The sequence below is a fragment of the Vanellus vanellus genome (genome assembly GCF_965231255.1).
Source record: "Vanellus vanellus genome assembly, chromosome: 3".
Taxonomy (NCBI): Eukaryota; Metazoa; Chordata; class Aves; order Charadriiformes; family Charadriidae; genus Vanellus; species Vanellus vanellus.
The window spans coordinates 61,792,035-61,819,352 of record NC_138907.1 but is presented as its reverse complement, the minus strand read 5'-3'; the positions used below and the strand labels follow the sequence as shown (position 1 = coordinate 61,819,352).

Here is a 27,318-nt window from a genome sequence, read left to right as displayed (position 1 = left end):
TTCATCCCATTTTGCTAAAAAGTCTGAGGGTTTGGTTTTGTTTTGCTCTTTTTTGCAGTAAAACGGCAAAATGGTAACTGCTATTCCTGAGATAAGAAAGCAGTGTCGTGCACTGGAGAATATACAAGAGATGATGTTTAAAGTTTAGGTTTTACCTAAGGGCCATAATATAGTTTCAAGTCTTTTTATAGTAGTTCCGCTGCTCTTGGACGTTTCATCAATGTGGCAAGCTTTTCCTTAGGTTTTAATTTTGTTCAGTAGTGGGGAGCATTAAGAAGTTGGTTATAGGGCTTAAGAAGACCGCTCAACAAGGTAGGCCAGTAGGTTAAGTAATTAAAATACTAATACCAGTCTACTGCCAGATACCTTCCGCAGAAATGCCAACACAAAGTTTAGTAACCCACTAAGAATGCGCTACACCAGCAGCAGAGGAGAAACAAGAAGGCCGACGTGCAGAGTCTGGCGTGGGCGTACGTTATGTACCCTCTCTACCCAGCGCTGCCGCCGCCAGTCAAACTGGCCAGGTCCGATCACTTAGGTATTCTTGCTGAAAATAGCCCTGGCACAAGACCCTGCCTAGAAACTTGCAGAAGTGAATTCCATGTGTGGGTGCCCCTAAACAGCAGTGCTTAACTGCTTGCTAGCGGTGACTTCAAAGGCTTAAAGCTAAGACATCCTTATTGGGGCGGTGGGCGCGGGGAATAGCATGAGGAAGCCTGTGATGAATAAATCAACAGTGTTAGGTAAGTCTCTTCTCCTTCTGGCATGCCTTTACAGTGCTTTTAACTCAGTCCTTCTCAGACCTGAGAGAGTAGCTGCTGCCTTTGCTGTCTCCACCACGGGCTCCTCATACCTTGGTGTCCTGGCTTAGCGCGGACCCAAATCTGAGCAAGTCTGTCTTGCAGCCAGAGCAGCTGAGGTGGCTGCGGCTCCAGTTCTGGAGATGGAGACCCTAACCAGCCTTTCTCAGCTAACCTGCTGTTTTCAAGAAGTCTCCTTCTCTCACCTAGCTTCCTGTGCCCACCTAGTCCTCCATGCTGGCTCCCACACCTGTGCTCCATGGGGGTGTGCTTGAGGCGATTCTCTGGTCTCTCCCCTAGCAATGAGGTTATCCTTATTGCCCCCTCCCAGTGGAAAATGTCACTGCTGTGGAGTTGGAGTGCTCTTAATTAAATGTGCATTTCCCCCTTCCCAACAGATGCCATTCTCCATTATAAGGCCTCTGTCAATCAGGTAGTCTCAGGCAGTTCAGAATCACTGTTATCCTTCTTCAATGACTCATGTGTCATCTTCCTTGTTTGTAAAGGTTTGCTCCGCAATTCTGGCACTTGTAGTCTCTCTGAGTATTTTAGTTGCAACACAACAATGTTATAGCTAACATTACGAAATGTGTCTAGTGACTGGCCAGTCTGTTCCCAGCTGAAAGGCATTTCCATAATCTTCTACCTCAAACACATGTTCACACACAATGGGATCACAGTGAGGAAACTACATGTAGAACTGGGGCCTTCCTGTCGTCTCTCTGTTCCCTCAGCTACAAAACGGTGATGGTTACAGGGCTATTTAGAAAATAAGAGTCTGAAAAAGAGAGACTGCTGAAGTTGTCAGGGTGGAAGTACTGCAGGTCAGGGTGGTTCAGCTCTCCTTTTCTGCTCTCACCCCAGAGAACCAAGAGGATGGTGTCAAAGACCATGTACAAAATGCAGCAAGTTTTTACAGACCCAGCCTTGGCCAGGGAGGGAAGATGGAAGAAGAGGTATTGAGGACTGGCAAGACTGGATATAAAGGCCAGTGACCATAACAGCCAGGCAATTAGGGACATAGGGTCACAGAATAACAGAGTTGCTGAGGTCAATCATCAAGACATCAAGACAAGATCATCTTGTCTGACCCCCCTGCTGAAGCAGGGTCAGCTAGAGCCAGTGGCCTAAGACAGTGTCCAGTCAGGATTTGAATATTGCCAAGGATGGCGACTCCATAGCCTCTCTGGGCAACCACTTTCAGTGTTTGATCACCCTTAGAGTTCAAAAGTATATTTATTACATTTAAAGAAAAATTTTCATGAACCACTTGCATGTGTGGGTGACTTCAGTCCCAATATTGGCATCTATCCCCCAGCACAGAAGAGGTCAGACCAGCTGAAGGATACATGGCAAAACTTTACAGATGACTGATTATACAGCTTTATGAGCAGGTTCTGCAAAGGAAGTTCTGTCTTGAATTGCTGTGGCAATAGGGGACTACAGATAAATTTTCTAGTACCAGAAAGATGCTCTATGATACTACAAGAGTCACCAAACTGATGAACTTCTCAGACCACATTTAGCAGGGTCCTGGGAAGGAGACTAAGGGGTACCTCACATTAACTGCTTCAGACCTGAGCTGATTTCTGTGGCTGGGAGGCTGGAGCAGAAGTCCTTGGGGACTTTATTCCATGACAGGAGCTGCAACACCAGGCAGAGTAAGAAGCCCTCCTTCCTTCATGGTTCTTCAGAGTATGAGACATGAAACCACTTATCCCATTGCAACCCTCCTACTCACCTACTGCTCTCCCAGGAACCACTGACTTACAGATGCTAAAGCTCTGCTCCCCTCCTTCATAGGAAGTATACTACCATGAGGTAATAAGAAGAATCACATCTCATCTCCAGCTCTTCTTCCTTTTTCACATCTGAAATAGAAAACCCACAGGTCACTGATGGCTGGGGACAGAGCTGTTAGTGAGGGAAGCAGAGACAGGTATGTCAAGGTTAAGGTGGACAATAAAACTTAGTCCAGACTCTACAAGACAACCCAGAGAAGCCCATGGCTTTATTATTATGGGTATCACAGCTTCACTGCAATCTGGTTGTCTTGGAGCCCTTTGGTATCACATATGTTCAGTATCACTGTCCTCTTGTGATGCTCATATATTGCCCATTACTGCAATCCTCAAACAGGTATTTGACAGCAGGAAATAGCAGGCCATTTGCCATTAAAAGATTTCTCGAGCTCTGCATTATCTGTGTTAAAGCAAGATTACTTGTGTTTGCAGAGTTCAAAGTCTAAAAACGTAGGGAAATGTGAGACGAACTCTGTACAGCACTGTTAACGTCAGTTTTATTTACATCCTCTATTTTACAGTAAATACAGAAATACATTTACAGATTATGATATCAGTCCACATTTACCAAGAAAGACAGGTAAATAGAAATGTCTTCTATGTAAGGAACGTGGTTGAATTTTGCTCTAAAAGAAAACATCATTTCTTATTTGCAGACATTTGACACTATAATAGTGTAATCTTGAGATACATGATGTATAGTTTGTCTTCAGCTCTCATCACTTGGCAGGGGCGGTTCACAGAACACATGAATGCCTTAGTTCAAGCATGGATGAAAGGCAAAACACCTGCCAGTCTCTGAATACACTCATCTTCCCCCACCCTTCTCCACAAATGTGTGCCTCTTCTTGCTTGTCTAAACCACGCTTCAGCCATGCAGCATATTTGGATTTTAGAAAGATATGACATTATCAGGATTCATACGCATTTAAGAACAAGGGCAAACACTTTCTTGCATACTATACTGGTTAAAACTGAGATCTTTCTCCGTCTAAGTATGTATACGCGTGATTTAATGTGATACCATATGTAAAAAGTATGCCACCCTCTTGAGACCCTTGTATTTATCTGCTTTCAATTACATTTGAAGTATTCAGCAAGTCTCCTATACTAATCCCATCCAAGTTGGAAGCCACATAGCTCATGCATGAGACTGTCAAACATGAGTAGTTGCAGATGTCAATGCACTGGTGGCAGGGATCCAGGAAGATAGATCAAGGCTTAGTCACTGAAAAATACACGCCAGCACATCTCAGATACATAGCATTGTAGCACCTCATAAGGAAAACGTGTCGTGACAGGAAATCAATAACCTCTTGGAGGTGATCTGTTTTTGAAATATTCTTGATTAATTATGCCAGGGTGTGTTTGGCAACTTTGCCTGATCCAGCATTAACCTAATGCTTTTTGCATGAAGCACTATTGTAACTAGTCTCATAAGTCAAGTCTGATGGTTCAAGTCAGATTTTAAAGGGTCAGGTTATAGATTTTGTAATGTCTTTGTGTCCGACATTGCTGCCTTTACTATCGTGTGTAGGCTTTTACTATCAATCAAAATAACAATTGTTTTAACATGAACAATAGCATTTAGAACTAATTGCATTTGAAGAGGAATGATTCTCCTAAATAAAGTGTGTCATATAGTGGGTAAAACAAGTAGGAAATGTCAGTGTGTTTTTGTGACAGAAGACCTTAGTTCAGGATGTTCCCCAGGCTTGTTTGCTTACATGCTTTCTTTGCAGAGGAGAAGCAGCTCTAGGAGACGCACAAGCAGAAGCTGCACCTCTGTCCTTCTTCCCCTGCCTTCCTGCACAGACTCATTTTCCCCCTCAACAAGTTTTCCAGCCATACCTGCTGCCCCGTCTGACCCCCAGCAAATGCAGAACCCCAGCCTATGCCTCCTGCCTTCCCTACACCCCCACTACACCCCCTCTCTTCCCTGTACCCCAGCACATGCCAGTGCCTTACTCACCCACTGAAAGCACATCACTCCTGATCTTACTAATCTTGCGGTACCTCGGGACCCTGCCTGGCTTCTGCATCCTCAGCACAGAGTGCAAGACCAGCAGCGTTTTTTTCCTGCAGCAGGTGCTGTCAGCACAGCCAAGTGCAGAGTTGCGAGTTGCTTTGGTGCCCGGCCACAGCTTATCACCGGTCATCAGCTCACTCGGCAGTAGGTGCCAGCATCCAGCTGCCACTGCACAGCTTAGCCCTGCGCTGTTGCACAGGCTGGAGGATTGCGGAGCTGATGCTAGCGCAGCGCTTTGGCCGGGGGCACGTGCACCATTGCTTGAGAAGCTCTTCCCTCGTGCACCTCTGCCTCGCAGTCGAGTACGCGCTATTTAGAAGACACAGGGCAATGCACATCATGCAAAACTGCTTACAGACAGATCACTGGGTGCACTAATGAGACCACCTTCACGTCAGTCTGCTTTTGCTTTCTGTATTATGAGAGCAAAAAGGCTTATGAGGTTACGTCCCCTAGAGTTATTTATTAAAGGAGTTTGCATCTACAATATAAAGAAATAATTAAATAAAGATAATGGCAATGTCTGTGAGATAAATTGTTTGAACTAAGTTGCAGATAGTTGCAGTCACCATGTGATAAACCAAAATTTGACCTTTGGCTACCTCACCTGCACGACACCCAATAAATCCACCTCCTCGGTAACCACTTCCAAGATTTTAAATTTCCGAATAGCATCAAAGAGCCACCATTTGAAAAAGAAATTGCCAAATAATGGTTTCTTGATTTTCCCAAATGTGGAATTTCTTTCCCCAAATTACACTGGCCCGAAGCCCAGGACAAGCAATATTCAGTCCTGGACCAGTGACAGATTCAAAGTCCAATGTCTTCAGGTTAGAAAGAGGATACTTTGGCTATCGTGAAGCCAAAAATTAGGGAGATTGCCAGATGTTAGAATTTAACATGGCACATTTTATGTACAGATAAACTTTTCAAGTCAGTTAAAGAGATTTAGAATACATACTGACACAAATTATTTTCTCCTTTTGAGTCCTGTGCAATTGGACTCATCATATGGAAGGAGTTGGCTTTTCAAGGAGAGGAATACTATTTTCCATCTGAGTAAAATTGTTTTAAACCATTGCTAAAATACATCTGCAAGCTTTCTTTAGTGACATTTGTGCTAGGAATACATGAGGCTCAAAGGTTTTACTAGCACTTTCGCAGCATGACCTGCAGAAACACTCAACATTCATTCATGCAAATTAAATCTCAGTGATACGTGTGTGTGTGTGTGTATAAACATTGATTTTAAGGATAATTGTAAGAGACAGGAATATATTTCTTTGCCTAAATAAACCCTTTTGCAAATGGTAGTTTAAGAAGTTCTAGGGCAAGTGGTTTAACTGGTAAGAGGCAAATAAGCTGAACAAAATACACAGAAAAATTACTTTGCATAGCATTGTGATTAATGAGTGATCCTTGCACAGGACATACGTATATGTTCCAATTGTTAGTGGTGTGGTTTTTCTGATTATTTGTGGGAAAAATAAGGTCTTGAGGTTGAAAGTAAATTGGGGTTCGCAGGGTTTGCTCAGCTGTGGCTGAGCACACATAACCTGGGCTTTGTTGGTTCTCTTGTATTTTAACAGTCTCCTAATGGTAGTGCAGCGCACACTGTCGGGAGCTGGGCGGGGAGTTTGGGCACGGCACAGAAGGAACAGAAAACCTAGCTAAGGGATCACAGCAAAAGGAGAGGGGTGACTTATGTGACATTGCACTTTGCATGAGTTTAATGATATATGGATACATGACATGCATTAAAACTAGTTATGTGGAATTATACATGGTACATTAAACATGTAGCAATGCTGTTCCATTTGGCACTGGTTTTGCACAATTTTGCTATACCAGATGTGCCATGTCCTGCCCTGTCCCGTCCCTACCATCATCTTGTTTCAAGCCCAGGTGACCAAGATTTTGACGGGTGCCTGCCCAATGAACTGACGGATGTGAAGAGAAGACCTGTGATGACTGAAAGAGGCCAAGACAGAAGCGAGAATGTGTCTTCCTAGGAGCTGCTGAATTGGGGCCAGGAGAGCACGGAGGGGTCGCTTGGGTTGGTAGGATGGGAGTAGCAAGGAAACAGCTTGAAGCAGCAGGAGCTGGGATGGGAGAGAGGCAGACAGCCTAGAGGGAGGCAGTTGAAGAAGCCTCCAAAAGCAGAGGGGAACCAGGACAGAGAGTCAATCAAGGTAACAACTGAGAGATGCTGAAAGGGCCAAGATGTCTTAGAGCTATAAACTTGAATGAGTAGATTGGCTTCCATACCAAATTTTTGCTACTTATCTCTATGTACTTGCTCATCTTAGGCTGATGCCCAGGAATGGAACTGTGGAATACAATAGTTCTCCATTCCTCTATAGCTACCCTGCATGACCTCGAGTGAGGCACGCCATCTCCATCTTGCCCTCCTGCAAAATGGGGGTGGGATATCCTGCCCCTACAGATGAGGGCTGCTGGGAGGGTACGTTTAGTAACACTTTGGAGGTGCTGAAGTGCTTCAGTGATTGCCACTGTGGAAATTCTCTAAACACCTATATATTAACACCCTGACACTAGTAGTCATAGGGGTGAGATCAGATTGACGCTGCTATTTCAATACATAGTATGTACTGCATGCGTCAGAAACAACGAGAACAAATCCACCAACATTAGGTATGCATGGAGAAAGTGATACAATTCCTGTTAAGTCAGATATGTCATGTCCACTGTATTTATCTACACAAAAGAGGAAAAGAGGCGGTAACATTAAGGAGGAAGTGTTAATTTTCTTTTCAAAGAATGCTACACCCTCATATTGATTGGAAATGGTTATCTTTGGTTCTTGTGTGTTTTGTGGTGTTATAGGGTATTGGTCTTTGTTTAGATCATACAATACTTCTTCCTCCCTCCAGCATACAATAACAATTAATGAGCCGTCTGTGGCTGCCTTGGAGTGCATCCTGTGCATCAGAGTGTCTCAGTTAATAGTCATAATTTCTCATTTGTAAGAGGAAAAGTGCTACCAGCGCTTTCAGTCTCAGAAGGGCTCAGACTCACTCAAGGATTCCAATTTATTATTGCACCCAGCTCTGATATCCTGCTGCTCTCTTTATGGATTAGACTGCCTTGGTGGAAGGTATCATCCTTCAGATGACACATAAATACTCTCTTGCCAGCTGTTCCTATCTCAGAAGTTTCTCAACGAGTAAATCATAATTGTGCCCCTTGTTTTACTAGTTTACGATCTGGTTCTCCACATTACTCTGCTGGGAGCATGCAGAAAATGCAGCTTTATTACTGCTATTACTGTACAAATGGCGCTGACTACAGCTGTAGGGATTTTTAGGCTTATTAGTATTGGGTTTTAAGGTGAAAACACTGGTAGTGATTTTAAATTAAGAGGAACGGGCATAGGTCGTATTGCTGGTCATTTCTGTAAAACCTTTAATCTCAAGGCACTGCACAAATGCCTGAGAGGTAAGAAGGAGATGCAGACGGATTGCTTCGCTCATTCTGACATGCAGCAGCTGTTTAACAACACATAATCTGGTTGTGAGCTCAGGAGAAAAAGCGAAGGGTAACATCCTACTGATGGAAACTAGATTTTCTAGAGGAATTTAGAAAGACAGAAAGCAGAGGCAGCCAGCAGACGCAGCAGTTCGCATAGGAGTTTGCACAGCAGGGTGCAAAGAAGGGGGCCTCTGTCAAATTCATACCAGTGTAAGTCTCGGGCATGGTAGCAGTGTGCTGCAGGGCAGTTTCCCCAGCAGATGTTGGAGCAGCTGCCCCTGCCAGGGCAGAGGCTTCAATGCGGACACAGCTTTGGGTGGCAGATGCAGCCCTCCAGGTGCCGGGCTGCACAAGTTCTGTGGGTGAAGACCCATCTGCAGCCTTCTTTTTCCAGGAAGCACCAGCAATTCCAGGAAGTTCTCAGTTCATCAGTTAAAATGTTGGTGACATCAAAGCTATGAGGCCTCCTTTCTTGTCACGGGGCTTTCACTGACTCTTGAGAGCATGGGCTGGATGTCACACTGAAGCCCTCTCAATAGAGATTGACAGTATTTCCGTTGAACTAAAATGTGCTATACCCTGTAGTTTTTAATCTGATCAAATTGAGTACCAAGTCGCAGTTACATGATCCTCAGACTGTTTCACCATGCCTGCAGAACTTGTGTCTACTGACTGGGCATCTGAGAAAGCAGACACTTTTTTAGACCGTCTTAAAGGTAGTTCTGGACAGTCTCTGCTGATCAGGACTGGGTGACTTGGGAAGATAGCACTGCTATGTTTGTGCTAAGGATGGAAGATACCAATACACAAAGCTGTCAGTTTAGCACCTTTTGAAAAGCTTTAACATTTCCTTTAAAACACAGTTAAGGGAGGAGAAAAGGCCGAGCAAGGTACTGACGGAAACAGTGTTAAGAAAAGCAGCACTTACTGGTTGGAAGATAAAAAATATAATCAGGCTTTCAAGAATGAGCACTTAATTTGCCTAAACACTATTACAGAACTCATTCTTAATGTACCTGATTTGCATAAAATCTTTTTTACCAACTACCTGTTGCAACACACACCTAAAATGGAGAAGCACAGTCCTCCATCAAAGCTCAACTTGTCAAGCCAACACTACAGAGGTGCTTCCTATTTGTAATGTGATTTTCCAGTCTCAAATGTCATTAGGCACATATATACCGTGTGGGGGGTGGTACATATTTTAATAATATCTTTTAAAGAGTATTAATGAGCAGACTTTCTCTCAGAAAGCAATGGCAGTGGTTCTAGGAATTAATCCACCTGCAGCTCTCAGGGTGGCTTTTTATGCAGCATGTGCTAATTCAGTTTCACTCCGAGGTTGCTCCTTTGGAGTCAGTCTCCAGAGTGTTTTCTGGATCAAATTCTCCATATTATAACCTTCCTGCAAATTCCATCCGAGCTCTGTGCATTGAGCTGGTTTCTGTCTGTTTTCATGCATCGTTACCAGCAGTTGAAGATTTGGCAAGCCAAATTTCTTCCCCACTTATAGGTGATGGGACCTCAGGAAGCAGTGCTGTGTGGTGGACACAAAATGGGGAGGAAATTGGAGCTTGCTGCTCTGCGGAGACCAGCACTTGCTAGCAGACCTAGCAAGCATAAAGATCTGTCAAAGCTGCCTCCCCCACAGCAGGGACAGGCAGTGACAGGGCACGAGGGGTCTGAGCGGGGCGATACTGTGGCCGGGTAACGGGGGTTTACTGTCGTGCATCAGCTCACAAGACAGTCTTGGCAGCTGGATCCCTTCAGAGAAGGATTAAAAATGGGTCTGAGGGTCACTGCCTTGGCACTCGGGAGAAAAGGGGGTTGTGGCCAGGAGGGCACCTTGGCAAGCATCACTACGGTTGTGGCAGGAGGAGCCAACAGGGTACATTTTCTTACTAGTAGATAGAGTTACTGAGCTCAAGCCAAGAGTTCCTGCTAATGGTCGAGTTCATTAGCTTCCTCGCTGCTGCCCCGACAGGGCTGGGCGCTACCCTGAGCCTGCAGTCACCCCAGAGCGCATGTGCAGCAAGTGTCGCCTTCCCAGCTGATGGAGAGGGTGCTCCCTGACGTACCCACGGCATTGCTCAGCATGAGTCTCTAGTGTCCCGAGAGCTGTACAGGCAAAACTGTCTCACGGGAGCAGCTGGTCTCAGTGGGAGCAGAATAAGCTGTCCAGGTAAAAAAGCAGTTTTGCTTGTAAATAGTTCGTAATAAAAATACCTTATTAATATAGCATTGATTATTAGTGCTAGCATAGTTTACTACTGTTATAATACTATACTAGTCATTATACTCTTGATTTTAAATTTGCCCTTTTCTTAAAGACTTTAAATGGTGCAAAATAGCAACTACTGGAAAGCTGTTAACTGCAGCTAATCATCCTCATCATTTAAACCTCCTTGTTACTTGAACTTCCTCGTTCCTTAGTCTTCTCTCAAGTAAGCCCCTGGAGATACTTTCACAAACAAGGTGAGAAATGTTATGCTGTCGTCCAGTCTGCCAGTAAGTAAAAGGGGTCATTCCCAGAGATACTAGTCGGGCATCTTTGATCGGTACGGCGTGATCTTTAACAAGCAGGTCAAGGAAGCATCAATGTTATTTTCTCTCTAAGCCTCAGATTCCCATTGGCCCAAGTTTATTCAGAGATCAGGTGGCAAAAACGTTACAGGGTATGAAATTTATGGCCTCCTACAGCTTTCCCAGCCCTGATGGATCCCACTGCAAGCACATTTGACCCCTGCTCACCTTCACTAGGCTTCAATCCAGGTGTCAGTCTGATTCAAATTTGGTATTTATAGCACCAGAGTTTTAATTGGCACTGTTTGACAGAAGGTATCCCTGCCTACAAAATTAAATGTTTTTTAAATTAAGGTTTTTGGAGGCGCTGAAGTGTAGGAAAGGGAAATTTTATCTTCGTTGTAGTTTGGGTAAAGCATCTGAAACAGCTTTTTAGGGTGGCAGTTTCACTAGAACATTTTAAACCAAAGGTCATACTCTGTATTTGTAAACCTGCCATGTTTGCAGGTAGCATCAACATTTGCTATAACAGACGAAGATTAAAGATACATGTCTCTGATTTTCTCCTTACCCTGTTAATTGCATTGTACTTTTGACAGGATTTTGTACATGAACTCTTTAGTGATACAGCTCATTATCCTCTCCCCACTACTCCCCCCCCCCTCCCCCCCCCCCCCGTTACTTTAGAAAAGAGCAGAAGGGAGAATTTAGGAAAATAATGACCTATTTTATTATATAACCTTATATAATTATATATTATAATTATATAAGGAATTGGGAGGAGGGAAGGGGGGAGAGGACTCTAGATTAGGGGTTGATTGCTGAAATTATTTTAACTACTTTTTAATTGGCAAGCTGTTGAGTTGTTATCATCAATGAAGAGCAGATCAACAAGCAGTATCTAAAGCAGTAAACATTTCAATTGAGAAATGGAGCTCACAAGCTCTGTAACCATCATCCATGTAGTGAAGAGTTAATACTAAGTGACTAGATCACAAAAATACATCATATAAGGAATATCAAGGGTGGAGTTTGGAGTTAAAAATCTTTGTTGTCTTCTGTTTTTTTCTCTGAAGAGGTTATGGAGGCAGGGCAGGAGATGATTGCACAGCCTCTGTTTGCAGAGCCTCCAGCTACCCTTCTTTGGGGGTCTGCGGAGTGAGGTACTGATCTCTGCCTGAAGACCTTTTCCATACAGATGTAAGACATACAGGTGAATCTCCAGGGCTTGCTTTGCTGTCAGTCCCTGTTAATGGACTCTGAAGGTCCTGCGCAGTTTATAGGCCTCTCGTCTGGTAGTGGACACCTCTATTGCAGACCACATGTAAAACATGCATTCCCATGATGCTGATTTATACTGTTTAAAGGGATGGAGGCAGAACAAGTTGTTAAAAGATGAAGAAATTGAAAGCTCCCCTAACTGCTTTATTATCCACCTGACATTCTCCAAATGCTGGTCATTAATTACTAATGCCTTGAAAATCAGAGCAGTTGTCCAATTCAAATTACGTTACATCTCTGAGCCAGAGCATTTCCATTATCTTATCATTTCCGATTCAAATATTTCTTCCTTCTCCACAGTTGTTAAAGGCTCAGACCCCATTCTGTTTCCTCTCATTTGGATGTCCTATCCATGCAAGGATATTTCTACTCCATGTCTGTTCTGCCTACACATTGGTGAAAATTGGTGTGAGTTTACAGCAGAATTTTTACAAACTTACAAATCTGACCCTCCAGCTCTCCTGAGAACTACATGTGTACATCTGATGGCAGAACATGGCCAACATAAGCCATAACTTTCTTTTCCAGTTGGCGACCAGGTGCTCGGGGAAGGATTGAACCTAGTTTAGGGCTTAGGCTGCCTTTGCAATCCTTGCACCTGCAGACCTCCCAGTGAACTGGGCAGGAGAGTTCACGGTCACAGCAAGCCCCAGAGCCAAGCTCTCAACCGAAGTAATTCCCTATGTTCACCAACAATAACTTGGCCCCATGGTGACAAGGCAGGGTGTGATTCTGGAGTCACCAATGACACTGGTCCTAGGTGAGCTGTGTATTCAAAAATGATGGGGTTTATTTCCTAGCACGTTTGTGCTTCGCTTACATATATTTTCATGCCTGCCAGCACTCTGAAATCTAGACATCGAGTGTTGAGGGCAGGCTAGATGCAATTTTTCATGCTGCTGACATTAATTGGATGAACAGACCTTCTCAGAAGGGGCAGTGTAGGAAATATGTATGGAAAAATGACAAAATAAGGAGTTTCACAGCTAAATAAAGACAAGTGGCTGAAAATGGTTTTTACAGCTTTGGCTTTCATATGTTTCATTTGGGAATCTAAAACCATTTTGCACAACAACTAACAAATTAAGATTCACAACACCTTTCCAAAGATAATTGCTCCTGTCTTACAGATGGAGGAACAGAGGTATTGAGGCTATCATTTGAAAACAGGTCCCCTGTTTTCAAGTCCCCAGATTGAGATACATTTAAACCTAATTCTGAGAAGCATTAAATACTTCCATTTATATTCATTCATTTGCCATTGTTTGTGCCTAGAGTCTCTGAAAATCAGATGCGTTGCTTCCTAACTTGAAAGGTCAAAACAGCCAAAGTGATGTGGCAAAGATCAAAAAGCACCTGCAAGGCCAAAGTGGGACTGTCCCCTCATGCCACATCCCCTTTTTACTAACTGAGTATCTGCCTTGGATTCCTGGACAAAAGGAAAAGCAGGTTTTGCTCATTCGGTTTACCTCTGCTCTCTCGAACAATTGGACGTTATAGCAACAATATTGTTTGGGTTATTGATCAACTCCATAGAGTAATTTTACCTTGTCTTTCTAACCATCCAGAAATTGTCTTCAGGTTTTTGTGATTAAGTTTCTTATTGTAGAACTAGCATGGAAATGCAGTGAGAATCATTTGTATCACCTGTTTTTCCCCTGTTGTTTTGGTTTTTTCAGCATACAACAGTTTTGCCCTTTGTATTAATCGAGATGAGAACAACACATCATCAGTATCCCAGCAGGACCTGTGGACTGGCTGCAGTGTGCACCTTCGCTGTTGGCTATATTTTGTGGTAAGGGCTGTACACTCGTGTTTTCATATTGTATTGGGGGGTTTGTACTGCTAAATTTGGGCACATATTTCATTATGGATATAATCGCTAACAGATTCACGCTGCATGCCTCGTTTGGTCCAAGACCTGGGCTTTGTCTGGTTTCCCCAGATGCTTATATTTTTAGAAAGTATATGCCAAACCTCACACAACAGGAATTTGTTGAACAATCCCATGTAAGCAGTGGTCTTTCCAAGGGTACATTTTTCAACCTTTTTCAAGCTGAATGTTTTTATTGGACCTTAGTTTTATTGCTTAGGGTTTTTGTTCTATCAAATAAAATTGAGAATAGGCAAATGATTTCCTGCATCAGTATTTAAGCAGCAACAGAAATGATAGAACATTGTCTTTTTTCTTTGCTAGTTCATAACTTCTTTCTGTAAAATTGATTGCAGAGTAAGCCAGTAATCCAAACACTCTGAAGTTTGTTTTTAAAAATTCAAATGTTTGTGAAAAATTAAACTAAAACAGAAATAACCTTTCTTACACAACATTAAGTTAAGTCTTTGGGCAATTTCTATTCAAGCACCTGACTTACATGACAGAGTTAATTTACTTTGGTCATTGTAGCATTTTATTTTTCAGTAAACTTTTGTTTTATTTACAATGCTCCTTTGATACCATATATCCTTTATCCTTTCTGCAAACATTTCATGACCCCCTGTATACTTCTCATATTCTTTCTTTTCACCTCACAACACCAGTGAAGTGGGATGTTGTGTCTCAGGACAAAAGTCACATTCTGCCATTTGCTCTTATAAACCTACGTATCCTTCTTAAAAAATAATAATATTTGCAATTGTAAGACAAGGACAGCCTCATGCAAAAAGGCACGTATTATGATTCCTTCAGGAGAAAGGAATTATGTTCTTTTTAACCCATATATAATAATGCATAACTGTCGTATTTCTCAACCTTCCTCTGAAGGGTGCCTAGAGACAGGTTGGCAGAGTTACTGTTCCTGTGACCTGATCTCCTATGGCAACTCCTGTTTTCTCAGAGTCACCTGAGTAGGCACATGCAATAGTATTCAATAGGAACAGAAAATTGAAACGATCCAGTTTTGTGAGTGAAATAAACCAGAGGTGTCTTAAAATCTTTCAAGAAGCTGTTACTCTATCAGTGTGATACTCATATGGCTTGATCCTGCCTACTACAGTGCATCTACATCCTACAGCTACAGTAAAGGTAAAAGGAAATTGGAGGACAAGTGAAGCAGGGGAACAAGATTCTACATTAAGAAATTAATTACTCAGCAGATACCCAGTTACAGTCTATGGTCAGCTCCCTTTGCTTTTGCTGTTTATTGGGTTTGCCTACATGTATGTTATTTCCAAAATGGATAGGGCTACTCTCAAGTGACTCACCTACTTCCAAGTTGTGATTTCTCTAAAGGTGGTATGAGACAATTGCTTATTCAGCCTAAAGGTCATTCTGCTAAATTCTGCACTTACACCCCATTTCTCCTTCTACTTTTATGAAAGAAGGTCTTTGGGGAAGACTGGAGGCAGACACAGGCTACGCTGTGCCATCATCTGCAAGTTCTGCGTGTCTTCAGCCTATAAGTGTACACATCCTTTGTATCTTTGGTTGTCCATGGCACCCCTGCTGGGGCTTAGTTCTTGGTTTCTGTTTTTTTACCTAGAAGTTAGGGATCTGCTGCTTGAGAATTTGTCCTTCTCCCTACATCATTTTTCCCTCAGCAGAAGTGTTTTCACTGTAACTCTCTCAGTATAAAGTGGAGGCAGTTGCTAATCAGATGTTCTCTATGTTTTGCCCTTGAATTTTGAACTCTCTCCCCGCCTTAGCTGAAACCTTCTTACCGTGCTATTTGATATATGTATCACGTCACACTTCTGTACTGTAAAGGAGCATACGGGAGGATGTTGTTTAGGTTTGAGTCTGTTAATGCTTTTTTTCAGCTCCCAGTAGAGCAGAGCTTCAGGGTTTTTTTCATATGTGACTGAATCCTTTACGTATGGAAGAGATGGTGGAGTAGCAAGCTCTTATTATATATATTTGGTAAATGAGAAAACAGGCAAACAATTCTGAATAAAATCACTGAAGTTGGAAGAACGTAGCTAAATAACCTGATATCCTCGGAGCATTATTCAGAGATATTATCTGAGAAACATCCTTTCTTGAAGAGTAAAACCTTTTTCTATTTTTTTTTCTTTTTATTGCATTCTCTCCCTTCAGTCAGAGAACATTTGATTAGGCACACTTAGGTCATGCGCTCTCTGTGAGGGGGAGCTCTCCCTTGCTCTTAAGGAACTGTGCCCAGAAGAGCATTCACAGACTTGCGTTGAAAGACCATACATGGGCTTTCAGTATCAAGGCCATGGGATAAGACAGGAAAGGCCGATTGGCTTTATTTAGCATGGCTTGAAAAGGTCACGATTTGTATTGAATTGTTAAATCTAGACAGTGCTGAGAAAACCCAAGAGCTTGCCAGTACTACCAGAAAATACTGCCAATGGGTGTATGGAGTCGGTTGTCAAGGAACAGAAAAGAGCCAGAAATGTGTTGCTCCTTGTAATAAGAATGACCTCATGGTAACTAATATCAGAGCCTAATATGTCCCTAAAATAAACTGAGACAAATACGTTTATTTAAAATGGTTTTCTTGTTCCCTCTGCTTTTGAGCCCCTGAGGATGCCAAAAAATCAGATCCTAAGAACTTGACTCCACTGCTGTAGTCATGCTGAGCTACATGTTTGGGAACAAAAGGCTTGATCTGCTCTCTTGTTGCTATCTCAAGTCCACTAGGAGCTGCCTCCACATGTGCCAAGCTTGGACTTGATTCATTCTTTCGTTCTTTGATAAATCTGTTTAAAGAGCTCAGGTACCCTTAAACTTTCATTTGAAAATAAAGTTTCTCTTGAAGTGACTTTAGGAGAGTTGTTTAGATTTGCAGAGGGAGAGTGTTTAGATGGATTAATTTGCTGAATTCTTCTTGAACGATTTTAAGAAAGGAATGTACACTGAGAATTTGGAATGAATTTGATATCAATGCTGTCAGCCTTGCTCTAGCATTTCCACTAGCAATTCTCCATAGAAGGAGAGGATGATCAGAAAGAGCAGATGTTGGCAAAGGGATAAGGGTGCAGACTGCTAGGACAAACCTTGACATTCAGAAGAGAGGGGGGGAGAGTTAGAGCATGAAGCTTGGTGGGAGTTGACAGCCATATCGATAAAGAAGGGCAGGATCTAGAAACCAGGATTTCTGAGGTGGCTGCTGCTGATGGAGCAGGAGAGACACAGCATGGCTGTGCTAGGATGTGCTGAGCGTCTGTATGTAGGGAGGGAGTCCCAAATGCTTTTGGAAGTGAGCACTGGGGACAGAAGTTCGATAGAGGTCAGAGGAATCAGTGGTTCGGGAAAACCAAGTGAAAAGTCCTTGGCAAGTAAGAGAGATGAACTAGAACTATGGGTTAAAAGAGAAATGGGTAAGGAAATGTGCAGCTCACACATCAGCAGCTTGAAAGCTGAAATCATGCAAGTAAGTGGGAAAAGGCTGGGAGGGGGAGGGAGAGACAGGCTTTGAAATCAGAGTGGAAGGCTGATGGAGAGGTGGGTGACAGATGAGACAATGCAGAGGAGGAGAAAAGAGAAAAGAGCCAAAGTTACTCAGAACAGGAAAGAGTAGGAAGAAGTAGAAGCAGCAGAAATAGGTCAGAAGAAGATTAGCATCCCCTGTACCTGACCCAGAAGGAGGGTGGGAGAGCAGAAATGCTTTCAGCAAGAGAAGTCTGCATGGATCCTCAGCCTGTTAGGTCTGACATAGCCATTATGGACTGTTACATTCTGGCTCCCCTCCACCTCCACATCCTCAAATGTTTCAGTCAAAGCAACAGTACAACCACAGATGACATGCGTGGATAATACATTCACGCTTGTGCAGCTCCTTAAAATACAGCTCAAGAAGGCATAGCAACCATTACTATATTTAAAATGAAAAAAATATTTATCAAAATAGATGACTTCCAAAGATGACAACACCTTGCAGCGAATCTGCGGAGTTTCTGTCATTCTAGCTACCTGTACATAAACACAAATTTCTGCTAAGCTTTGTTCATCCAGAGGATGCCAGCACCGTGTCATGCTGAGTAATTTTTGTATGTGACATTATTTGCAGCTGCAGTTCTCCAGGACTTGTTTTCTTCTGACTGGATAAGCCACTCCATACCAGTAGAGCAGTCCTATGACCCACATATTGTTCAGCACCACTCAGATCAATGGGAAGAATCCAGCATAAGAAATTTGAACATGAGATGATTGATTTTATTTCTTAACTGATGACTGTTTATTGAACTTATTTTTTTGTATTTAAAATTTCTAAACAATGTACATTCTTAGTGTAGATGACTTTCACCTGCTTGGCTGGCGTTATAAGGTGCCCAATATCTTAAAGGGGCTGGGAACATAACAATCCTGATGAGATACAAAACAAGTTGTCCTATGTTTTGGTGGGGAAAAAAAGAAGAGAAATCATAAGGATTTATGAAAATGTGCCTCATATCACTTCAATCAGTATTAGAAACCAAGAGTAGAACAGATTTAGTGTGGGTTACTGTGCTTCTGCCTCTGAAAGCACAGGGTTGGTCCCTACTCTATAACCACAAATGATTTGTTCGTTCAAGTTTTGAATGACTCAACTGCTGTAAGCCCGTCACCTCCTTTGGGAGACATTCCACAATTTAATAGTTCTGGGTAAAGTTCTCACTTTCTGTGGAAAAGGAAGAGGGTGATGCTAGGAAAGTTCATAAAAGCATAGAAAATGCCCATATTCTGTTGTTTGGTAAAGAGTAGCCACAACAAGGAACTGGCCTAGGATTTGCTTGGGACCAAAGATTCAGCCTTCCTTTCTGCCAGTCACTGGAAACCTGAAGAGCACAGAAGATGTGGAAGAGGATTTGCTGCTGCAAGAACCAGAAAGACACTGCCATAGTGTATCAGAGTAGTCATGTATCCAGGCTCTAGCTGTAGCTAATATTGAATGCTTCAGGAGAAGATTTATCAGCCATTTTGGAATAACCAGCCTATAAGGGCTTGGATCCTTCAGCCTTGATGGTTTATATACGTTGTACTCTTGGAACTTAAGCATAACTGTATACATTCTTACTGCTTGTACAGTCTCCTGACTTCAGAAGCTTGCTACAGTTGCACGATACAGCCCGGAGGAGTGGACTAAGTAGACTTCCAAACTTGTATACTTCAAAACTTTTTTCGCAGAGTCACAGAATCACAGAATAGTCAGGGTTGGAAGGGACCTCTGGATCATGTAGTCCAAGCCCCCTGCCAGGGCAGGGTCACCTACAGCAGGTTGCACAGGATGGCTTTTTTTGAATATCTTGATGTATCACTGAGAGATAGGGTAGAGCATTCCAGAGGTTAATTAGGTATCATGCAAAAAGATATTTCCTTTATCCGATTTTAATTTATTATCTCTGAGTTCTGTTGAAGTGCTGCTTCTGTTATGGGACCTCTTCAGCCATTTTATGACATGCATTATTATTCTGTGTCCTCTCATTTGTTGCTTTTGAAAAGTTGCATAGCCCCTCATCTAGTAGTTCCTGTTTCCAGAATACATAGTACTGACTGTTGTTTGGCTGCAGATTTCGCTGAAGGACTCAACTTGGGCAGCAAATGTGTGGAGACTCTCAGAGTTCAGACCACAGTGTGCCTCCAAGCTGTCATGCCTGTGCAAGTGTATTCAAAATCCTGTAGTTGAGAGCAGGCATCGTGAAGGAGCAACCCTTTTCTGCCACATGGCTCCCATTGCCAAACCTTTTGGGTGTTGCGGTTATCTACCATTACATCCACCTGTTGAGCTTGCTTGTGCCAGGACTACATTTCACACGCACTGTTGTAATAGCTGCGTTGCTCAAAGCAACAGGTAGACCACACATAAACCGCAAGGTTCACACAATTTTTTGTAGTTACTTTTCCTCATTAACCAAATATCTATAGCTAAAGAGTAAAGTTATGTGCATTGTCTTTGCATAGTTTTCATTTCCTCCTGATTATTTTGATAGGGGAGTTACACAACATCTACTGTATACTAGAAGTGGAAAACAGCCACAAAGTCAGATTTTTGACAGATTTTTTAAAGAGAAGCAATATTGTGTGTTTTCAAATAGCTTTTCCCGATTTCTAGACCAGCTGGTTGAAAATTCCCGAAAATCACCGCTTTCTTTAACAGACGTTTTAATTTGCATACAATGTGTGAATATTTCCATTCCTTCTTTTCTTACCAGTTCTAACAAATGGCTAAATGAGCTCAATGACCTGTAACACATTTGTCTTTGAAAATACATGGTAATGTGTACATGGGCTGCCACGGAACCAAAAAACAGAGAGTTTCAAGTTAATTTTATCTTCTCAAAGTAGCCAGTCCAGTTTTAGCTTAAACTTTTTCTCCTCAGTTTATTTTTATCTAAACAACCCTTTTTTTATACCTGTTCGATAACAGGGTCTTAAATTGGATCTAGATTTGCACTCCTGAGTAAATCTTAATGCATGTACCCCCGTGCTTATCTAATAATGAGGTTGGACAAGAATAATGAGTGCTAGAATTGCAACATTGAGGGCATTCATTAACATTAGTAATCAGCAATCTTGTGTGGAAGCTTTATGCCTATGGTTGATCAGCCCTTTATTGTGCGGCGTCAAGATAGCAGGAACAAACCCACTAAGAAAGGCCATCAGGTGATGTTTCCATGGCAGCAGTCATCCCTTTGCTGCTCCCGTTAGTGGTGCAGACAATGCAGGAATAGTCAGTGTTTCACTGCTCAGTGGAGAGGCGGCTAACATTACTCCATCCCAAAGTAGCGAGCGGCGTGGTACAGCTCATTTGAAGGAAGATCAGGGCAACTGATCAGGTGGCTTTGAGACTGTTGTCTCCCATGTGGTGCTCAGTACCTTTTGTGCTCAGAGCATGAGCTCCGATGGTGTGGCTGCACCGGGGACTGGTGTACAACAGCTATGCTGAACACAAGGGCAGTGTCACCACACAATGAATGGGCTCCTGTGCTGGGCAGCAGAGTACGGAGTGCATGAGCTGTACTCAGCGACCCTGGATTAACCAGAGATCGCTGACAGTCAGGAGCTCATCAGTGACTCGTTGGTTGGATTTAGAAAATATTTCCTCTTTCCAGTATAAATGCTTTCTAGTAAGTGCCACTTCTGCTTGGTTCATGAAGCTGTCTACATAGGTGCAGTTTAGAAGGTCCCTTGAAAAGTCCCCCTGTAAAGGTATTTTATAGTGCTGGGTACTTTCATCACACCAGAGAAAAGAAGTGAAAAAGAAGCACTGGCTGGTTTTTCAAGCTTTTTCCTTGGAGCTTGTTTTTCACAGAATGGTCATAAACCAAAAGCAAATGAAACTGAAAAACATTAGGCAATAATAGACACTCCCTGCTAAGCCAACCTGGGTGTAGAGGACATCCCATTACCTTCTACCCAACTGTCCCATCTTTTTCTTCCATCGAGAGGAACATGGTATCCCCCTGTTACCATGGGTTACACAGGAACCCTTTGTTTTTTCACAGATACCGTTATCTTGTCAGGTTAATTCTGGCACAGAAGAATGTTGTGGAAAAGAACTGTAAAGTACAGAGATCATTTTCCATATGTGAATTCATTTGGAGAAAGCGTTTTTAATCTGCATTTAGATCATGCAGATTAATTTACTGACACATGTAAATTCCTATGTGAAGTGTCCAACTGTTAAGGGTTTGGCTGTAATAAAAACTTTTTTAAGGAGGAGGGGAGCTGTGATAGCCATGTACATTTCCAGGGTGATGGAGAGTCGTTAAACAGGGATTCTGTACTCTCTGTGTGACAGGCATTTATGGTAACAGTTTCAGGTTGACTTCTGTGTCTCAGCCCCTCAGGAGCCTATGACTGTTGATCTAGTGATCTGAAGGCTTCCTTAAAGAAATAGAAGTATCAGCAAGTGAAGCAAATCATATGGACACGAAAATCCCCATAAATAATAGTCGATGCAGCTGCGGAGTCTTCCCTAGCTGTGTTCCACCGTGAGCTTCTCTCTCAAATTGCCGGGTCAGAAAGGAAGAGATTTACACTCCTGAAGGGAGCTCAGCCGCTCACGGGCCCCAGCCTGTCTCCACTGAGCACTTCTCCTCATTAGCTTCTGTGATGTTTGCTCAGTTGTTTGGCAGCGTTTGTCTTTCTTAGCTTCTGCCTTGTGGAACGTACAGACTTGCTCTGCTCCCTCCGACTTTACCACTCCACATCAGATCTAAACGCAAAAGCTGTCCCTTCAGAGGGGGTGCGGGTGTCCATTGCAGTCACACACAGCAAAACCACGTACCTGGAGCGCTTCTGCAGGCTGCATTGCAGTAAAGCTGACACCCCATCTCTTGGGTTAGCATACCAACAATCTTCAGTGCAGCTGAATGCTAAAAATCTCTGTGTCACCAGCAAACCACTATCATTCCTTTTCCTTTACTGTATATTGGGTGTGGAGCTGGGCAGAATTTCACTGATTAAGTGGTTTCTTCTTTTTTAAAAAAATGTTTATCCTACCTAGAGAAAAAATATTAGATCCCAAATGATACCAGGTAACTGAAAGAAGAGAAGTAGTAACCTAAAACACAGGTGCTGAAGAAATTACTCTCTCAAAGAGAAGCTGAACCGTATCTTTCTGTCAACCCCAAAAACTGACACACTTGCCAGCTGTAGCAAGGAGAGGAAGCAGAAACACACAAATGTGTACAAAATGAAAGGAGGACAGTGCAGAAAGCAGAGAGTTGAGCTGTGTAGGAGAGCCTGGAGAACCCTGAATGCTCTCTGGACAAAAGACCTGCTTGGAACAGAGGGTACTGCAATTTCCACAGTGCTGCACGAAGCAGGGGTGTGTATTTCTCATAAATATAAATGCAGCAAGGAAATACCTGCCTACATCAGAACATGAAAATAGGCCAACTGCTTGCATTAGATTTAAAACAAAGCAGTAAGAATGTGGGAAATCAGTCATAGTTTGGTCTGTTCTGGGTGGATGTCATCTAGGTGCTCCAGTTCAGTTGCAACTTGTAGTCCTTTCAAAGAATTGCTTTTTAGGTTATAGTAGCTAAGCCTATAGCCCAATCTACTTTTGAAAATCAGGGCTGTAAGAGTCAGTACTTGTTATTTTTGTTTTGTTTCAGGGTGTGCTGGATTCACCACGTTACAGGAGTGTGGGTGTACCCGCTTCTTGAGCACCTCAGCCCAGGTGTCAAAATAATCTTTTTTGCAGCTGTTACTGTAATAATTAACGTATTCTACTTGGTGGGAGAGGTCCTGAACAACTACATCTGGGATACCCAAAAATGTGAGTATTGTTTCAGGAATATTAACTCATGAAATACGTCACTGGGACTTGAGTATGCTCCCCTGAAAGTCAAGGTTTTAAGCTGGCTAAAACAAAGAATGACAAAAGTTCCACTGAAACGTCTTGCTTGCTCTTAAAAGCAGCCGGATGAACGGAATGGCTGCTGGAGACCGTGACAAGTTATACGAGTTATGAATATGTATTCTTTTTTGTAACTTCCAATACTAATTTAAGAGCTGTTGGCAATTACCTGAGAGGTTTACAACCCACTTATTAGCTGATGGAACCCATTAAATGCAGCTAGAATAAAGTATCATTCTGTGGGAATGCTGCTAATGGTAAGCTTAGACTTAGAAATAAAAATATATTATTTTAGTACTTTCAGGTGGAAAGGAAGATGAATATGTTCATGTAGTATAATAGGAATGAAAGATCACTTTAGTGCAGGGTAAACATAACTCTGCAGGCTGTACATCATCTACCCTGCCGAGGCCAACCATTGCTGAGTAGAAAGGGAAAATAAGGCAAACGCAAGATTAAAAGTAGGTTCCTTGAATCTATGGAAGACGTTTTTCATTTATCAAATTGCCTGAAATAAGCAAACAACATTCATAATCGCCGGAGTGGCAAATCACAACTGGAGTGAAATCCACGCTCCGTGGGAATTCTGTCACTAGATTCGTTGGACCCATAACACGTTGGGACTGTATGAACAGCTTGAATCCCCTTTTGGGAAACCTAGTGTGCACTGGTTAATACACCGTAAATTCACATAGTAGTGTATTGCACACACAAATCTCTTTTAACAAGTTCTCCAGTACTAGCTAGAACCTAACGCCAGAAACTCAAAGCAGTTTTACTTGCTGTTTGCTCATATGAGCACCTAGATATAAAGTGTCTTTTTGGTTTTGCTCTAGAACCAGCAATCATTGGTCACAGTGTTCAAGTCTGTTTTCCAGTCCTCAGTTTGATGTCACATTCACATCTATTCAACTTATTTAAGTTAATTCAGGAAAGAAGTCTCTATAAAAGCCAGCCACAAGGAATAATTTCACTTGACCTAAGTCCTGTATGAAGAATAATAATGTGGTGAAGAATCACATGTTCTTACCAAGTCCATGAATAAGTAAATAGTGGAAAATCTCCCTCACTATTCCACAGTGTGCATAACAAAATCCCTAGTTCTTGTGGCCCTCCACCCTAGAGGAGCTAACATCAATCGAGTCATTCTTCCAATCTCTTCCAGTGTTCACCGTGGCCACCTTATTATCCTCTCCATCATTTCCTTGATTTGGTTGGAGAACATTGATCCAAATTCCTTTGTGGCTCAAGCACTTGCAAACCAGAAAATGCCATGAGTCACCTGCCGATTTGCTGTGCTTGAAACACTTCAATAAACCTAACCTGAAGCGTATGGCAGGCACGCCACGAACAGCAGAGATGTAAAATAATGTCGGTCTGTCACCATGAGAGACTTGGGAAAATATTATTTGAAAACTGTACATTTAAAAGGGGCTTTTGAGCAGTAAGCTTGCAAATTAAACCAGTCTGCCATGAGAAGATTTCTGGGGTGTGAGGGGGTTGTTTGGGTTTGGAGGTTTTTTTCTTCTCCTCTCAAGATGCATTAAATAAAACCTCACTACTGACAAAATGATTTGCAGTTAGTTTTTCCAAGTTAAACCACAAACATGGTCGGCAAGGAAAAATTTGCCCTTTGTACAAGCCAGTGTCTGTCCACAGTTTTGAGGGTATCTGCATTCCTGCCAAACTATTCGATGCATCTGCAGTAGAGTGCTTCAGAAGAAAGGAAAGAGGCTCTTTTAAAACGGCAAATAAAACAGCTCGTTTAAAAATATTGGAAAAGTTCCTTCCAGCAGAAAGCAGAAGACTCAAGATTGGCTCTGGAGCAGCCTTGTAAACCCACTGTAATCTTTTGGATCCGGCCTCTTGTTTTGGTTGTTAAACCTTCAACTGTGGCTCTTCCATTACGTTGGTTTGCCAGCAACACCCAGGGCCATTGTACTTGGGCTGCTGGCAATGCGCAGACCCATTTGTTTCCCTGTTGCTTCTTTCAGCAAGGCAGCTCTGCAGTTGTGCTTTCTAACTGCAGATGGGTCTTACAGTTTCCCGTATTGGAATTAATTAACTGTGTTTTTAAAGTGACTTTTGGTGTACCTACCATCTATGCGTGTATTGCATTAGCAGGTGATCTTACTTGTGACTGGATTCTCCTCTCAGCATTCTCAAGCATTGCCTCTCTTTTGCCTTCGGTCCACAGAAGTCTTTCTTTTCCAGCATGCAGCAGGCCTGAAAACCTCCAAAAGAAATATTTGTATTTGAGATGTCTGGCAGAGAGGGCTTAGTCAGAAGAACAATACTTGTGTCAGATACCAATAATAATTCATTGTCCAGGAACAGGCATATGAAATAGCTGGATGTTTTCATTGCCAGAGAAAACAAAATCTGCTGCCCAGCCCAGACTTTGCTCAGCATAGAAAAGAGACAAGTCCTGCAGCAAGGATAAGTTCTTTAAGGAGCCCTACACTCAACTCAGCCCTCCTGATATTACTAAACGACATGGTCGTTTCAAGAAGAGAGAGGCACCCTATCAACAGCAGTTGATTCTTCATTCTTGTACTCTCAAAAAAGGGAGGTACACTTGCAAATACTTAAAACGCCAATGTTGAAATGGGGGGGGGGGGTGTCAAAGTTACTGGATTCTGAAACATGACTTAAAAAACTTGCTTTCACATAAAGTCGGCTGCTTAGCTTCAGCTATAATAACATCTACTTTAATTTGCCTGTGGGTAAGCAGAGGAGGTGAGGGAACTAACTGTTCCCAGACCCCTGCAGTAGTCAAAGGCTGAGCGTGCGGCAGGGGGTTAGGCTGATTTGAAAATGGTCTGGAGGGAGGGAGGGTTGTGCGATTTGTTACTGGACAACCTCTGCCATCAGGTGTGCAGGTGCTCTTTTCGTTCACAGCAGGTGAGGTAACACATGCAAGAGCACGTGAGCAAGTAGGGGAGAAACAGCAATAGAGGGAAAAGAAAGATTACCACATCAGAAGAACTTCTCTGTGTAAACTCTTCTTTTTTATTCATTGAGATATTTTTAAAAGCTACTCTCCATATGTTTTCAGGTATTGAAGAAGGAAAAGAAAAGCCGAAATCGGACTAAACAATGGAGGCAACATGGAGGATTGTTCATGGCCCCATGGAAGATTTCTCATCCCCAACAGAGGCTGGCATGGAGAGGAATCTTTTGGAAAGGAGGAAGTTTAATGGGCCCTCTGCTCAGTGCAAGGATATTTTTGGATTTTATATGGAGGGAAAATGATTTTAGCTAAGAATAACAATAATATTTCAACCTCCGTTCCTATTTCTCCGTGCTTGCATGTGACATACACATATACGATGTATATTTATCTCCACGGCATTCTCAATGTGGGTTTCTTGCATCAAATAAGCCATTAAATCATTAAGTCATTAAATCTTTTCACTTCTACCAAGAAGAACAATGAGTCCATTCTCTGTATTGTTTGAGAAAAGCTTAACCAGATAGGTCTAATATGGGGAAATAAAACAATCCTATACATTTCAAAGTACAGTGTAAAAATACAATAGAAGTTAATTGCATGAATGTATCCGAAGAAGAATTCAATCTGACTGAAATATTAATGTAACACTATGTAACAGCTGCCTTAAATCGGTGATGTTAATAATTTTATGAGTCCAGTAAAATCTTATTCGCAGTGTTAGACTATCTGAGTATGATGCAGCTTTTCTTAAATAGGCCTAAATAAAGATCAGATTATCCCCACGTTTCTGGTTCTTCGTGCTGATTCTTGAAATTCTGGATGGATTGATGGCATTCGAATGATACATTTTCAGGTTTTCCAGCATCAACTGTAGATGATAATACTTCTACATGAGGATTTTTCTTCTTATTTCCCTAGTACAAAGCTTGTTCCTGTATTTTCAGGGTGTAAGTTCTCAATAGATGGGCTGAGCTGTTAATGATGTACCGCAGAGAGCATTTAAGCTTTACTTCAGGAAGGCACATAAGCAAATGTTTGTATTAGAAATTCAGTTGCAAAATACTAGTGATCGTTTAAAATTGACAGTATTCTGTTTAATTATCAGACAATCAAGAAGGAACTCTAGAAGGCAGAAAAAATGTCTAGAATTTAAAATAAAATGAATGGGATAATTTTCAGCAAG

The 27,318-nt window shown here is 42.3% G+C and overlaps 1 protein-coding gene across 1 annotated transcript in view; it reads left to right on the top strand.

Moving 5' to 3' along the window:
• AIG1 (androgen induced 1) overlaps positions 1 to 26,917 on the top strand; it is a 127,804-nt gene extending 100,887 nt beyond the window's left edge. Inside the window, exons 4-6 of the mRNA XM_082480797.1 lie at positions 13,607 to 13,722; positions 22,935 to 23,098; positions 26,238 to 26,917. Coding sequence (XP_082336923.1) covers positions 13,607 to 13,722; positions 22,935 to 23,098; positions 26,238 to 26,275 — 318 coding nt within the window. The 3' untranslated portion in view covers positions 26,276 to 26,917. The remainder of the gene's footprint in view (positions 1 to 13,606; positions 13,723 to 22,934; positions 23,099 to 26,237) is intronic.
• Positions 26,918 to 27,318: the final 401 nt, after the last annotated feature.